Genomic DNA, 17,444 nt, shown 5'->3' on the forward strand with positions numbered 1-17,444 from the left:
AGTACAGAACAGACTTTTGAACTCTGGGGGAGAACGTGAGGGTGGGATGTTTTGAAAGAACAGCATGTATATTATCTATGGTGAAACAGACCACCAGCCCAGGTGGGATGCATGAGTCAAGTGCTCGGGCCTGGTGCACTGGGAGGACCCTGAGGGGTCGGGTGGAGAGGGAGGTGGGAGGGGGGATCGGGATGGGGAGTGCGGGTGACTATATGGCTGATTCATGTCAATGTATGACAAAACCCACTGAAATGTGAAGTGATTGGCCTCCAACTAATAAAATAATATTAAAATAAATAAATAAATAAATAAATATGGTGGCAACAAACAGCCTTGCTGAACTCCTTTCTCAATCCTGAGCCAGTCAGTTGCTCCATACAGGGTTCTAACTGTTGCTTCTTGACTGGCATACAGGTTTCTCAGGAGACAGGTGAGATGGTCTGGTATTCCTGTCTCTTAGAAATTTTCTACAGCTTGTTATGATCCACACAGTCAAAGGCTTTAGCATAGTAATGAAACAGCGGGAGTTGATCATGACATCTGGTCCCATCACTTCATGGCAAATAGAAGGAGAAAAGGTGGAAGCAGTGACAGATTTTCTCTTCTTGGACTCTAAAATCACTGCCGATGGTGACTGCAGCCAAGAAATTAGAAGACAGATGCTTCTTGGCAGGAAAACTATGACAAACCTAGACAGTGTGTTAAAAAACAAAGACATCACTTTGCCAACAAAAGTCTGTATAGTCAACGCTATGGTCTTTCCAGTGGTCATGTATGGTTGTGAGAGCTGGACTGTAAAGAAGGCAGAACAACAAAAAATTGATGCTTTTGAACTGTGGTGTTGGAGAAGACTCTTGAGAGTCTCTCGGACTGCGAGGAGATCCAACCAGCCCATCTTAAGGAAAGCAACGCTGAATACTCACTGGATGGACAGATGCTGAAGCTGAAGCCCCAGGACTTTGGCCACCTGATGCGAAGAGCTGACTCACTGGAAAAGACCCTGATGCTGGGAGAGATTGAGGACAGAAGGAGAAGAGGGCAACAGAGGATGAGATGGTTGGATGGCATCACCGATGCAATGGACATGAACTTAAGTAAACTCCACGAGATGGTGAGGGACAGGGAAGCCTGGTGTGCTGCAATCCATGGGGTCGTGAACAGTAGGACATGACCTGTGAGATTTGGTTCATGGGCTATAGTCTACAAACCCTGGACTAGAAAAAAGGAAAAAAAAGAAAAGAAAACCCTACATCACAGAGGTGAGATGTGTTTGGGTAAAGAGAAACCCTAGACTGGCCCTGCTGGTGAAAAGAACAAACAGAAATTGAAACACTCCCAGTTTACTTCAGCTCTCCACATCCCACCCTCTTCCTATCATGGGACTGGGGCTCATCCTCTCCTCTTGCAGAATCAGCAAGAGCTAGAACAGATTGAGACTATGTTCATATCCAGCTGAGGCCAGAGGTGGCAGAATTTGCCCTTTCACGATCAAAAGGACTGGGGTTTCACTAATTCCAAGGGTGGGCTGGGGGGTGGATAAGTTCTGAGAAGCATCTGATGTTGAAGATTATGGATATCTATGGAGACAACACTGGGAGAAGTGGAAAGAAGGTGAGTATTAGGGAATGAAGGAGTATCAAATATCCTGAAGCCCACCCCGAAAGTACCTGAAACCCAGGTCCCAATCTTTCCTTGAACCCTCTCAGAATGCTTCAGAAAAGAGGTTCTTAAGCCTCCCACAAGGCCCTGCTTAATTGCCTGCCTCACTCAATCAGCTTCTCCTGTACTCATCTCCTTGCTGTTCTTTGAGCACACCTAGCACATTCCCCGGAGAAGGCAATGGCAACCCACTCCAGTACTCTTGCCTGGAAGGGGCATGAGGGCTCTTGCCATGGAGGGGCCTGGTGGGCTGCAGTCCATGGGGTCGCTAAGAGTCAGACACAACCAAGCGACTTCACTTTCACTTTCCACTTCCATGCATCGGAGAAGGAAATGGCAACCCACTCCAGTGTTCTTGCCTGGAGAATCCCAGGGACGGGGGAGCCTGCTGGGCTGCCGTCTATAGGGTCGCACAGAGTAGGGCACGACTGAAGTGACTTAGCAGCAGCAGCACATTCCCACCCCAGGGCCTTTGCACCTCCTCACTCTTCAGACAGAATGAAAACTCTCCCTCTAAATATTCAAATGGTTCACTCTCTCTCTTCATTTGGGTTTCTCAAGTAACAACTCAAAAATGCCTTCCCTGACTTTTCTATCTAGCAACCTCATCAGACTCCACTTGTTTTAATTTTTCTTCATAGTACATATCACAACCTGACAGTCTCCCCCAATAGCATGTGAGCCCCCAAAACATCAAAGACTTTGTTTAGTTCACTCAAGTGTTCTTTGCACCTTGAATAGGACCTGGGTGCCCAATAAATATTTACTGAATAAATGAATAACTCAAGTCCAACCTATCTGTGATGGCTAATTTTATGTGTCAACTTGGATAGGCTATCGTGCCTAAATAGCTGCTCAAAATGTATTCGAGATGTTTCTGTGAGGGTGTTTTTGGATGAGGTTAACATTTAAATTGGTGGCCTTTGAGGAAAGCAGATTCTGCTCTATAATGTGGACGGTCCTCATCCAATCAACTGAAAGTCTGAACAAGAAGGCAAGTAAGCATATTGCAGCAAATGGGCTTTGGCCTTCATCTGCAGCATCAGCTAGTCCTGGTTCTACAGCAGACTGCCCCTAAACCACAACCACAACGTTTTCCTGAGTCTCCATCCCCCCTAGCATCTCCCATCAGCTTTTGGCTTGCCAAACCTGCACAGTTGTGAGAGCCAATTTCTTAATATAAATCTTTTTATGTACATACCTTATCCCTGCCCCCCTCCCTGGAGAACCCTAATACAGACTCTAAGTCAAACTGTGCTACCTTCTTTACTAAAGAATTCTCCTCAATAGCTCTCTTCCCACTGGTTTCCATAACATGAGTCAGGCCGCTGATAGTTCTGCATATTTTTGTCAGATCTGCCGGTAGTACTGCTCCAGGTGACCTTCTTCCCCACAGCCAATTAAATGGGGACTGGAGAATGGGAGAGAGAATAATCGAACACGGTTTTTAAAGATTAGAGCCAATTATTTAGAAAAATTGACACTTAAACCATCTGGAAACTTTTAATCTCCCCTTCATAACATGCTATTTCATTCATATTTCATGAACAGGAAGGTTGATCTACATCTTAACCTGTCTATACCCTGGAATGCTAAGGAACATAAAATATCAAACATACAAAGTATGTTTATATTCTGGGTTTGGGCAATTTCCACAGTATTTGTAGGACTAGACATACCATAATTATAAAGTCTATAGGATGCGGTGTGTTTTCACAAGATGTCTCAGGTCAATGCTCCCCACCATGCCCTTAAAAAAATGTTTAAAAAAATTAAGAAAATAAACAAAATTCCGTTCTCGGTAACACCTTAAAATCCTGCCAAGTGGAAGCCCCACTTTCAAACATCCCCACTGCTCCCGGGCTGCCTTTAAACGATATCGCTCCGCCCCTTTTCCAGCCCCTTCTACGCTTCCAACCGGCGGGAGGAGAGCGCCCTCCCAGCCAATCAACATTCAGCAGGGCCCTCCTCCCGCGCGTCTTTCAAAGGCCTCCTACGAACCAATGAGCGGTTAGAGGCCGAGCCAGGGCGCCCGGGGGCGGGGTAAGAAACAGGAAGTGGGGGTCCGATTGGTTTCAAAGAAGACGCCTCGCCCCACCTCACAGAAGGATGTACCAATGAGCTGAGCAGAGGGACTGGCTCGGCTCGGGGCGGAGGCTGAGATACCGGTGCTGCCTAAGGGAGGTGGTGGCCGATCAGGACGTGGGGTGGCCCGCAATGAAACCGGTGAGTGGGGCCGGGGATTGGAGGAACGGAGCCGCAGGAATGGGAGCGGTCCTGAGGCCAGTTCTTGAGCCCGGGGACAGCCCGGGCCTGGCCGCCGCACAGCTCGCGCAGTAACTGTCCAGGCTAGGGGAGGTGGCGCTATCCCGGGACCTGCGAGGATGGCAGCAAAACAGGGTAGGTGGCTAGCCAGGGGAAAACGGACATTCGCTACGCGCCTGTTGAGGGCTGTGAGCTGTCGCATACAGGGTCTCCTGAGCCTCGCGACAGCCCTGCCAGAAAGGGCTGAGTCCCATTTTAAGAAGGCAACTGAGGCGTAGAGGGCCTGTGTCTACGTGCATCATTCAGCCTGATATCCCAGCTCCAAAGTACATCCCGGGATGCCTGGGCCCCCTGAGAAGCAGTCCTCACCAATGACGGGGAAAACTTCTTGAAAGATGATTAACAAAACGCGCTTGTGGGTGTGTCATGACTGTCATCACACCACTGGGCCACCAGGCACTGCTTCCCTTTCCCTGGAGTTCAGAATCTCTGGGCCCAAGGAAGCAGAAACGTCCAGCTCTGTTAGAATTTGTAAAGCTGGCTGGAAAAGCCTGAGTGAAAGGGCCACACAAATTGAAACTCAAATCACCAAAACTGCCTTAAAGAGAAAGAAAGAAAAAGCAGGCTTAAGGACCAGAAACCTCACCTGACTCATATCACCTACCACCAGGGTTGACAACCTCCTGAAGGGTCTCCATTTGCGTTGACTTGACAATAACAATACAGATAGATCCAAAGCAACTCAAATCCACAGCCTAAATAGGCTCTGTAATGTGATCTTGTAGTAACAAACAAGACCATTATACAATATAGCTGCAGAGCTAGAAAAGACATTAGGCAGTTATACTTGCTAATCCCTGTGTTTCCACGTGGAGGGACATCAGCTGTCTCTTGTCCCCAGGAGGGAGAGAGTGAGTGATCTGATTCCTGTGTTTGGGAGGAGCTGAACTCAAGGAACTCATTCTTTCCTTCCCTTCTTTTAGCAGATAGTACTCTCTAGGGTGCTGTCTGCCACAGGGTGGGGGAGGGGAGCTGAATTGTCCATCACTGCCTGTGCCTGAGTGGATAAGTCCAATTCTGAAGTGAAGAATTGACAAGCCCACTTGACCTGTTTTAAAGCCGCATCCTCCATCTGACCCTCTGTAATAAAACTGACATATTGATCTCCATGCCTCTCCAGTGTCTCATCTCTCAGTTGACTCCAACTAGGAAGTAGAAGAAAGGTGTGTGTTTTATTGGTCTTATAACACAACACATCTTCCATATGGAAATTCTTCCCACATGATTGAGTTTTGGCTTCTTAGATTAGCACACAAAGTCCATCTCAATCTCTCTAGTTCAGTCATTCACAAAGTTAGGGGCAGGTTATTGCATCTATACTTCCCACCCTGCTCCCCAATCAAATTACTAGGCTGTATGGGGGTTATCTTTAGAGAAAAGAGAATGCTACTTCTTTAGCTTCCTCTCCTCTGCTCTGATGTCACAATTCCTGAATACAGCTGGCCCTTGGTATCCTCAGATGCAGAGGACCAACTGCACCGTTTTGTTTTTTGTAAGGGACTTGACCATCAGGGGATTTTGGTACCCATGGTGTGTGTATGGGTGGGGGCATTGCTCCTGGAACCAACCAGTCCCCACTCGGATGCTGAGGAACTATACTGTACACAAGCACGTGTGGTTTTAGTTTTTTGTCTTAATTGCCTTAACTTCTCTATCTGCCTGAAAACCTCCTGCTCTTCCATCAAAATCCAACTAATGGATCTCTCCTATGTGAAGCTTTCTCCAGCTCCCTAAACAGTCACTACCTTCTCTGCTCTGAAGGTCATAGTTTATGCTTCCATTTTAGCACTTCTAACTTTCTTGAATCTATGTGCACATTGTCTCTCCAACTATACTGAAGGCAGGCTATTTAGTTTATGGATCTTTGCATCTCCAGAGCTTGGCATATGAAAGTGTCCAAGAAGTGTTTGTGAAGGAATGAATAAATATCCTCACTTTATAGTTTTGGAAAACTGAGATCCAGTAGAAACTGACATCACTTGTCTGAGCTTATACAGTAAGTGGCAGAGTCAAGACCAGAAGACAGGCTTCTTGGTTCCCACTGCAACACTCTTTCTACTGCATAGTCCTGTAATTATTAATAGGATGGTAAATAGCAATAGTTTATTATTGATATTACTGATCTCTGATATTCCAGGTTGAATAAATTGCAAATAAGCCTCAGTGTGTGTTTAAGCAAGGATCAGTTTTGCTAAAACTATATGCAAATATTCTTTAGTTATTTAACATAATTGATTTCTTTTGAAGCCTAGTTCAATGCAAACAAGTGAGTTTGACTCATCAGATGAAGAGCCTATTGAAGATGAACAGACTCCAATTCAGATATCATGGTATGTTAACATTTCTGAGTTAATGAGCTAAAATATTTGAGGTGTACATCAAAATCTTTGTATAATTTAGTCTATATATTGTAAATGATTCTCTTCTGATGATTATATAATTCTTATCTTTTTATATTTATGACAGCATAAGATTTTTTGGAAGGGGGGAGGTGGGAGTGGTGGGAGTTCCTTCCTTATTCATTGAGAAAACCATAATAGAAGTGAGTTAAGATTGAAATGACCTCCCATTTAGTACCAAAACCTTCTTATTCTTTCATGACAAAGGAATAGTGTATGAAATATAGGATGAGATAGTCTATGTTATCCTTTATTCAAATCCTAGAACTACTTGCCACAGTAGTGCATCAACCAGCAGACCCTGTTTAAGATAAAAGTCATACAGCCCTCAGATTGGGAGAAAATAATAGCAAATGAGGAAACAGACAAAGGATTAATCTCAAAAATATACAAGCAACTCCTAAAGCTCAATTCCAGAAAAATAAACGACCCAATCAAAAAATGGGCCAAAGAACTAAACAGACATTTCTCCAAAGAAGACATACAGATGGCTAACAAACACATGAAAAGATGCTCAACATCACTCATCATCAGAGAAATGCAAATCAAAACCACAATGAGGTACCATTACACGCCAGTCAGGATGGCTGCTATCCAAAAGTCTACAAGCAATAAATGCTGGAGAGGGTGTGGAGAAAAGGGAACCCTCTTACACTGTTGGTGGGAATGCAAACTAGTACAGCCACTATGGAAAACAGTGTGGAGATTTCTTTAAAAACTGGAAATAGAACTACCATATGATCCAGCAATACCACTTCTGGGCATACACACTGAGGAATCCAGATCTGAAAGAGACACGTGCACCCCAATGTTCATCGCAGCACTGTTTATAATAGCCAGGACATGGAAGCAACCCAGATGCCCATCAGCAGATGAATGGATAAGGAAGCTGTGGTACATATACACCATGGAATATTACTCAGCTGTTAAAAAGAATGCATTTGAATCAGTTCTAATGAGATGGATGAAACTGGAGCCCATTATACAGAGTGAAGTAAGCCAGAAAGATAAAGAACATTACAGTATACTAACACATATATACGGAATTTAGATAGATGGTAGCGATAACCCTATATGCAAAACAGAAAAAGAGACACAGAAGTACAGAACAGACTTTTGAACTCTGGGGGAGAACCTGAGGGTGGGATGTTTTGAAAGAACAGCATGTATATTATCTATGGTGAAACAGACCACCAGCCCAGGTGGGATGCATGAGTCAAGTGCTCGGGCCTGGTGCACTGGGAGGACCCTGAAGAGTCGGGTGGAGAGGGAGGTGGGAGGGGGGATCGGGATGGGGAATACGTGTAACTATATGGCTGATTCATGTCAATGTATGACAAAACCCACTGAAATGTTGTGAAGTGATTGGCCTCCAACTAATAAAATAATATTTAAAAAAAAAAAAGATAAAAGTCATATTACCATAGATACAATAACAAAGCAAATGTTTTTATAGAAAAATCAGCTTCTAAATCTTGGCAGTGACTTACACCAGATTCTCTACAACCAGCAATCAAATGCTTCCTCTTATTCCTGTAAATGTAATAATCTCTCTCTTTAATCATTTGCCTTGCTGTAGGAAGAAGAGAAAAGTGTTGGCCCATAGTTATTTTATTCTGCCATCAAATAGCAATTATTTTTCATTTCCCTTTCTGAACCCCCTTTAGACTCAAAAACTTATCTAATTTTCAAAGTCAGGTAGTATTTATATGATGCCCCCTCTTTTCCTCTAAACTCATCTCTTTTGCAGACAAAGTGAGCCTCTGCCTCCTTTGTCCCTGAGTACTACAAACTGGGAATAGGATTTCTTGAAATTATTTCATTTTAACTAAAACCCATTACAACAAAATAGGTGGCCTGTGGTTTTTATTCTATGAAATTGTATCTGTTTAAGGAAGTCCTGTGCAGAAATCTGGAGATGAAATTGTCAAAATGCTCATTTTCAGCTTATTACCTAAGGTTACTAATACAAAATATCTCAGTAACATGCTGCAGGGTAACTTAAGTACACTTTATACTAGCTGTAGGTAATCTTGGCGTTACTATCTTTAAGTTAGTTTAAATAAGTTTGCCATTTTTAAGACTTAAATTCAACAAAGCAAATGTTAAGTCTCTATTTTAAAACTCCTAGTCTTTCCAAGCCTTTTTACGGCAAACACATTGATACTTAACTGTGAATTTTTGTTTTGTGACTGCTATAGAACTTTAAAACACCTTTGTTCAGGGCCCAGCACACATGTTTGTGTAAATGTCCATCTATGACTTTAATTTGAACTTGATAAAGTTTTCTTCCTTTCAGGCTACCCCTGTCACGACTGAATTGTTCTCAGTTTCTTGGTTTATGTGCTCTTCCAGGTAGGTGACACTACTGATCTATTAGAAATAATTTTTGTGTCAGCTAGCACATTGTTCTCTGTACTGAGGAGTAAGAGAATTTCACAGACTATCAGCATAGGAACTCAGTTCTGGAAACCCTGTTGGTGGGCTATTGATAAAGGAACATACATCTATTCTTCAGCCTTCCAAATCCACATTCACAGATCTACATTTCTGATTTACCTATCTTAAACATAACATGGGAGTACAACGTGAGGCTAAGGACTACAGCCAGGTTCTTGTGACAGAAATCTGAATCCCTGAAATTATATTCCTAAGAATATAAGAAATTGAAATTCACATTCAAAATGGAATTGGTGCATATATGTGATCAGGTGTAGCTATATACAGTAGCTATATATGTGTTTAAATATACTTGTTATTTATGATCAAAAACTGACTCTTTGACTTGCCTTGTCATTACTTACAGGTTGTAAATTTAAAGATGTTAGAAGAAATATCCAAAAAGATACAGGTAGGTGTAGTATGAGAAAACCATCTTAATAGGTTTTTAAAAAATAATACTGACAATCTCTTTGTCATAAAGAGCAAACTGTAGTCTCTTCTGAATTTTCACAAAAATGTTCAGTATTTCATTAAGTCTCAAACTATAGACTTATTCTAACATATGAAGAGGTATTTGTGAATAGCAAAGAGAACTCATCTCTATGTACTAAACATAGTGCTGTTTTCACTAATTGTTGTCATTTTGTACATATAAACTGTTTTTGAGGTTAGAATGTATAAGTTGGAGAAAAGTAATGTAATAGAAAACTGAAATTGCAATGCCCAAAACTTTGAATATACTGTTCTTTGCAGACTTGACTGTATTGGAAATTAAGCCTGAGTTGGGAACCCAGAGGCAGTATTGAAATTGTCTATCCCAGATAGAAAATTTATAGAACCAGGGTATAGGTAGAAAAGATAGAATAGGATCTGATCTCCACATGCCCAAAGATATTCATAGCCTGAAATTTAATAGTCCTACAAATACACTGATAATCTACCCTGATTTGGCATTTGTATATTGCATGATACTAACAAATTTAGATTTTCAAAACATTTTTTTCTGGTTGACCTGGAATATCTCAAGCTTACTTGTCCTACCAATGTCCTTATAATAAACCAAAACAAAAATGTATATATTGTTTGATTCTGATTACTATAGATTTTATAAATCTCAAAGTTCTTTCCTTGTTATCCTAGAATATCAATTTGCTAATATACTTTCTTTAATTTACCTCCCCAAAAAGACTTAAAAGACTAATAGATTAGTTGACCCTTGCAGTATTTGTAAAGATTTTCTGCTCTAGAGATATCCACCGTGGTAGGCAATTTCCATTTGGAGAACAATCATTTATCTCATGAGCAAAATAATATTTAAATCATTTGTTCAAGAAACAATCTTGCACACTTTGGAAAGCCCTATGCACTTAGTCTCTTCTGTGAGAGGAGTTTCCAGTTTTTTACCAAAACATTTTTTCTTCCAATGAAATCTTAAGTGGAATCCAACATACAAAACAGACAACAGTGTTTGAAGGGGCAGACCTAGACTCTCCTAGCAGCACTTCCTGTGTCCTTTCTCAGAGTTCTTTCTGGGAAAGTTGAAATCTACTAATCCAACCTAAATAATAGAAATTATTCAATGTCTACAGAAGGCAAATAGGAAATTACCTACTCTCCTAAAAATGGTTAAGTATGTCAACTACATGTTAAACCATTTACAAGTACAAAAGCATAATTGTATTATCTAGAACAGCTGTCCTTAGAAACATCCTGGGAGCCACAAATAGAAGTCACATATACTTTGACATTTTCTAGGGGCCATGTTAAAAAAGTAAAAACAGGTAAACTTAACTCATTTCAGTGGGTTTTAAAGTATAAAACAAATTATTAATGAAATAGTGGGGTTTTTTGTACTATACTTGGTCTTTGAAATCATATATGTATTTTACATTTACAATACATCTCAATTTGGACTAGCCATAATTCAAGTACAGGTTTAGCATTTCATGATAAAAGTACTTTGTACTTAAATAGCTAAATGTCCTTGGATTTGGTGGGTGGGGAGAGAAAAAGAGGAATCAGATGAGCCAGAATTATTCATTATGAATCAAATGCTCTGTAGTGAATATTGCCATGAGGAAGCTCTAGTAAACAGAATGATGTGTAGTACTGTTGCTTGGTTCATATCACCCTGAAACTAACTAGGTCATATAATTTTCATACAGCTAATGCTTTTATTTCCTTGAAACCCTAGTTCATAAAATTAAATGCATAATTGTGTGGTACAGTGCAAATATAAGAGACAATACAGGAGCTCAGACACCTTGGCTATGCTGGAGATTTTATATAGAATGCTTAGGGTGAAACAAAATAGTCTTAAACATAGCAAACAAGGTTGATCTGGTGAGAAGAAAACGGAAAATGTGCTATCATTCCTTCTTATTTTGAAATATTAGACGCTTTAAAATTTAAAGCAGTATTTATTATAAAAATTATTTTTCAAAGCAGCAATATAATTGACATTTCAAAATCCAGTAAAAGGTATTTTGACTTATAAAGTCAGATCTCATTTTAATTATGTTTTGGTTCAGATGTTTCTAATTCCTATTTGTGCTTACTTTTTACCCTAGTTTGAAGACAGATCAGCATTGTTTTAGGTTATCAATAAGCACTTCAAAGTTAACAGGTTATCATTTGTTATTTATTTAATTTGTTCAGCTTTAGGGACTTAACTCCGTATTTTCTCTCCTGATTGTATTTAAATTTGTAATGTTTTGTCTATGTGTGTCCTTGTGTATCTCGGTCTATTGGCAGAAGAACTAAAGAGCTATGGTATACAAGACATATTTGTTTTCTGCACCAGAGGGGAACTGTCAAAATACAGAGTTCCAAACCTTTTGGATCTCTACCATCAGTGTGGAATTATCACTCATCACCATCCAATTCCAGATGGAGGGACTCCTGACATCACCAGCTGCTGTGAAATTATGGAGGAGCTTGAAATTTGCCTTAAAAATAACCGAAAAACCTTAATACAGTACGTTCTCCTTTTCTCCATATAATACGTGAGAAATGTCCCAGTCAAAAATGATTTCTCAAATTATTGAATCTGTATGCACTTATTACCTACCTTATATTTCATTGCAAAGATTTAAAGGAGGTAACACATGAAAAGTCCTGCACAATGCCTGGCACAGAGCAAGCACTCAGATATTTGCCATGATGATTTTTGAAGAGTAAGGACAATGAATGAGTAGATTGGGAAATTTTTAGAATAGGGTAACAGGCTTTTTTTTTTTTTTCCTTTTCCTTTTGTCTTAGACCTTTACTCATAATTTGGGGATACTATCCTTCCCAAAAAGGTCAGGGTGTCATTCTTGTTATATAACACCACCTTAACTATCAGTCGATCTTTCAGTTACTTTCTTCCAACAGCAAGAAAGTCCATTTTTTAAAACATTAGCAGCAAAGGAATCATCCCTAACCCATGAGCAATCCTAAAAACGGGAGTTGAAACTTTTATTTGATGATATGAATTTGCTACCTGAAAGAAAAAGACTTGCATTTCTTGTCGGTGGTTGTACATAAGTTACTGGTGTCAAAGTTTAAAATAAAGCAAAATGAATTAAGGGAGAAAAAGGGGAGAGAAGAAAAAATCTTGGAAAAAGGAAGAGAGTGACAATCAGCAGTAGATAGTAGCACTGCAAAGACTCGAAGTGGTGTCATGGAAGGTAACGTAGTTATGCCAGAGGTGAGCCCCACAAAGCAGAGGGGAACCAGCTACAGAGAGAAAACTAGTCCTTCTTTGTGATTGCTTTTTTGGGGGCAGGAGGGGCGGTATCTTAGTCTGTGTAATCCTTTCTGGAGCAACATAGAACATTAAGTAGTGTGATACCTCAAAAGCTCTAAGGTCACTACCATGGACTAGAAAGTATACAAACTATACCAAATAACATAGTCTCAGGGCGCCTATTAAAAGAGCAAGCCCAGCCAGCTTCTCTCGCCTTAGATCAAGAGTTCTGGGGCTTCACACCAATAGTTTATGTTTTTAAAAACAAACCAACCTAGTACAGAGGTCTTTGGGAACACACATCTGTTTATGACCAAACTAAACCCTGATGTAGCGAACTGTGAAGCAGGGGAGAAAAAACTAGAAGTCATTTTATATCCTACAGTTTCCAAACTTACTCTGTAGAAAACCATCATCTCTCATCTAGTTCTAATTGTAGAAACAAAATTTTAGAATAAATAGTTATCTATGATAAATTTGCTGATACGTCTAAGTAAAATAGAATTAGATACATGGAGCTAGTGAAAAAATAATTTACAATTTTGGGACCCATTTTTCAAACAAATTCTGAGATTTTTTTTCCCCAAATCTTTGAAAGCTTCTGCCGAAAGATTACTAGAAATCAAACTAGCTCCAATTAGAGAAGCTTAACAAATTCTACTCTAGCAGGTTCCAGCAAACCAAACACTCTGATGTTTGAACACAAACAGGATGGAAAGGTGAATGGGCAGTCTTGCTTATGTCGAATGCTTCGGGCTCCCATAAAATAAAGCATCTGATGACTGGAAATTTTCATTATCCTAGACTTTTCAAAGGTGTCCCTACAGTGACTAATGTTTGTTCAGACAAAGATTTTCTATTCATTCTCCCATCCTTGAGTGCCGACATTGCTAGACAGCTCTAGAGTTTATTCCTCAGAAACAGCATCTGGTAAATTATTTTTTCCTGTTCTATCTGTGCTGCCTGACTGGCTTTCCTGGGACTTTTTTTGTTCCTTTTTAAAATCAGTGCCTATTGTATTATACCATTTCCTGGGGCTGTTATAACAGAGTACCACACACTGGGTAGCTTAAAAAACAGAAATTTATTCTCGCCCAGGTCTAGAGGCTTGAAGTTCAAATTCAAGGTGCCAACAGGGCTATGCTCCCTCTGAGACCCTGGGTAGATTCCTTCCTCTCTTGTTCCTGTCTTCTGGTGGTGGCCAGCAATCCTTGGCATACTTTGGCTTGTACCTGCATCACTCCACTCCCTGCCTCTGTCATCACATGATTCTCCCTGGGTGTCTGTTTTCATATGGCATTTCCTCTTAGAAGGACATCTCTCATACTGGACTGGGCTTCCTTGGTGACTCAGACAGTAAAGAATCCGCCTGCAATACAGGACACCCAGGTTCAATCATTGGGTCAGGAAGATCCCCTGGAGAAGGGAACAGCAACCCACTCCAGTATTCTTGCCTGGAGAATTCCATAGACAGAGGAGCCTGCCAGGCTACTGACCATGGGGTCACAAAGAGTCAGACACAACTGAGCCACTAACAGAATTTTCAAATAAGGTCACATTCATCGTACCAGGGATTAGGTACATATCTTTTCAGGGACACAGTTCAACCCAATGTATGGAGCATTGTATATGAAATATTATGAATACAAAGCACACACTCTGAGATGCAGTTCCCACCCTCAAAGAAACCACAGCTAACGACGCTATCACACAAGTGTAACACTCCTCAAGCAGATGTATGCGGCAGTACACAGGATGGCAGTGGTTTCTGTCGGGGAACAGAGGCGCTTCAGGAGGTGAAATTTGAGCTAGATTTTGAAGGATAAGTAGGAATCAACCAAACAGAGAAGGAAAGATAAAGGCAGCAAGAGCTATAAGTGGTACGTTTTAATCTTACAGAAAGCCACTGAAATATTCTCTTTCTGTCTTTATACAGTAGAGCCTCATCTCTGAAACAGGCCTATAGCCAGGACACTGTACAGTTACCCAGGGGTCAGTACCTGTTTGATCCCCTTCTCACATCCTGTCACAAGACATATCTACAGCTCTGTCTACGCATACACCACTGTAATTGATGCACTTGATGAGTTGTCCGCACCTAAACGGAATCAGTACACTCTCTTAGAAAAGTCAGGAAGTGTCTAATACACTTTTTTAGGATCTTTGAAACTGATTAAAGTGAATGTTTTCATTGCTTTAAGAATTGATCCTCCTTTTCCTAGAAAATCCAGTTATATAGAACTGCTCACTTCTTCACAATGCTACATAATAGCAGCTAATGTTCATTTATTTCTTACTCTGTGCCAAGCTCTGTTGTAAGTTTTACAAATGTTACCCCATTCAATCCTCACTATGACATAGATACTGTTGCTGTCCCCATCTTATAGGTGAAAAGCCTGAAGCCCAGAGAGGTTAAATAACGTAGGCTGACACATCTAATAAGTGTCATGATTCTCAACCCCAGGCGGTGCGGCTCCAGAGCCCAAGCTCTAAACCTACAAGATACACTTAGCTCTGTACTCTTATTACATGACTGAAGAGTTATTTATGTGAACCTGTCTCACAACTACTAAGGTTTTGTTTAGAGAAAAATAAAGAGGCAGGTGGTAAAACTAGTCTGATTTCTATCAACTTAGTAACATGTTACACTCCTGAGATGTTGAAAGTGAAGGTGGCTTACACTCTGCGACCCCAGGGACTGTAGTCCATGGAATTCTCCAGGCCAGGACACTGGACTGGATAGCCGTTCCCTTCTCCAGGTGATCCTCCCAGCCCAGGGATCGAACCCAGGTCTTCCACATTGCAGGCAGATTCTTTACCAGCTGAACTACCGGATATTGAAAGAGGTCAATAAAAAGGTTTTGCTTTCCTTGGCCTTTTGAGGTATACAGAATACCTCCCAGCAAATAAATAAGCATACTTTGCTCTTGACTGATTCATTCAAAGATACTTATTAATCTCCGTGGGTGCAAGGCACTGTGCTAGGTGTTAGACTAGAAATAGAAGGCAGAAAGAACAAGTCTCTGGTTATAATTGTTGGGATGGAATAAGAATGTTCAAACTTCAAAACTGTATTTCCCTTTCAGCTGTTATGGAGGACTTGGGAGATCTTGTCTTGGTAAGAAATATATTTCCATTATTCAGTTTTTGTTTTTTACCTCAAAGTAGGAAAACTCATTTTTCCGGGCCATATGCTCACTTTGTATGAAAATCAGACAAAACATAATATATATCTACTAAGACCCAAAGGATTATTTAAGACCCTACATTTAGTATTCCTTAGAAATCTTGGGTGAGGGTGGAGTGGAAGGTGTTTTCAGCATTGTTTTAGAGGATTCGGTAAAACAATTTTTATATCTTAGCACCTACCTTCTTGTGTTTTATTTTCTAATGTCTTCCCTATGCGGGTATTATGATACAGTAACTTCTAAATATCCATGGGTAACATAAGCATAAAAACCTTAGTTACATATGTTAACTTTAAACTTTTCAAAAATATGTTGGAAAAATAGCTAATGAAATAACACAGTGGGAGTAACAATTATTCCTTTTAGTGTTGGATAGTATCAAAATTACACACTTTTGTGTAAAGATACTATCAGGATGAAAAGACAACCCACAGAATGGGAAAAAATATTTGCAAACCATGTATCTGATAAGGGACTTACCTAGACTACATAAAGAACTCTAACAACTCAATAACAAGACAGATAACCCAGTTAAAAACTGGGCGAAGGATATGAGCAGACACTTATCCAAACAAAATACACAAATCACTAATAAGCACACGGAAAAATGCTCAACATCTTAGTCATCGGAGAAATGCAAATCAAAACCACAATGAGATACCACCTAACACCCATTAGGATGGCTATTACCCAAAAAATGGAAAGCAAGAGTTGGCAAGGGTGTGGAGAAACTGGAAACGTAACACTCTGTGCCTGGAATGAAAAGTGGTGCAGCTGCTTTGGAAAATAGCCAGGCAGTACTTCCTCCCACTTACCCATTGAGTTACCATACGACCCAGCAATTTCACTCCTAGGTATATATCCAAAAGAAATGAAAACATGTTCATACAAAACTGATGAACATTTATAGCCATATTATTTATAACAGCCAAAAAATGGAAAAGCCTAAATGTCCACATCAACTGACAAATGGATAAACAAAAGGTATAGCCATACAGTAGAATATTATTCAGCTATAAAAAGGAATGAAGTACATGCCACCATATGTAAATATCTTGAACACATAATGCTAACTGAAAGAAGTCAGTCACAAAAGACAACATATGATTCCATTTATTTGAAATGTCTAGGCAAATCCATAGAGACAGAAAGTAGATTAAATGTTGCTTAGGGGAGGGGTGACAGGATGATGAGTGATGGGGGATGATAACAAAAGAGTACAGGGTTTCTTCCTGAGATAATGAAAATATTCTAAAACTGGCGATGGCTGCACTAAAATCCACTAAATTGTACACTTTTGATGAATGAATTGTGGGATATGAATTTTAATTACTCAATAAAGCAGTTTTAATAAAAAAGAATGAAACCAATGTTAAATTTTAATTCAACTGCAGTCATTTAAATTCATAATTTAACTGTCAAAAACACACACTTAAAAGTCTTAGTCTTTTAATTCATTTCAAACAATGATAGCAAACTCAGTCTTCTGCACAACAGAAGTCTAAACTAAATATGAATTGTTGTACCCCATCATCAATTTATAATATACATAACATATGCTTTTTCTCTTTTCTATTAGTAGCTGCTTGTCTCCTCCTATACCTGTCTGACACAGTGTCACCGCAGCAAGCCATCGACAGCCTGAGGGACCTGAGAGGATCTGGAGCAATACAGACCATAAAGGTAAGAATGGTGACTGTT

At 40.2% G+C, this 17,444-nt stretch overlaps 1 protein-coding gene across 8 annotated transcripts in view; it reads left to right on the forward strand.

Annotated features, from left to right (window-relative positions):
* Positions 1-3,765: 3,765 nt before the first annotated feature.
* The window catches only part of CDKN3 (cyclin dependent kinase inhibitor 3), a 35,945-nt gene continuing 22,266 nt past the window's right edge, over positions 3,766-17,444 (forward strand). For 5 of the 8 annotated variants that reach the window (XM_065941884.1, XM_065941882.1, XM_065941886.1 and 2 more), the window contains exons 1-7: positions 3,766-3,885; positions 6,232-6,314; positions 8,683-8,738; positions 9,190-9,234; positions 11,580-11,802; positions 15,642-15,673; positions 17,323-17,426. In XM_065941884.1, the coding sequence (XP_065797956.1) occupies positions 3,877-3,885; positions 6,232-6,314; positions 8,683-8,738; positions 9,190-9,234; positions 11,580-11,802; positions 15,642-15,673; positions 17,323-17,426 (552 nt within the window). In that variant the 5' untranslated portion in view covers positions 3,766-3,876. Of the gene's footprint in view, positions 3,886-4,939; positions 5,148-6,231; positions 6,315-8,682; positions 8,739-9,189; positions 9,235-11,579; positions 11,803-15,641; positions 15,674-17,322; positions 17,427-17,444 lie in introns of those variants that run through there. The other 3 variants (XM_065941889.1, XM_065941883.1, XM_065941888.1) reach the window with 3 other exon arrangements.

Source organism: Muntiacus reevesi, chromosome 7 (assembly GCF_963930625.1).
Source record: "Muntiacus reevesi chromosome 7, mMunRee1.1, whole genome shotgun sequence".
NCBI lineage: Eukaryota > Metazoa > Chordata > Mammalia > Artiodactyla > Cervidae > Muntiacus > Muntiacus reevesi.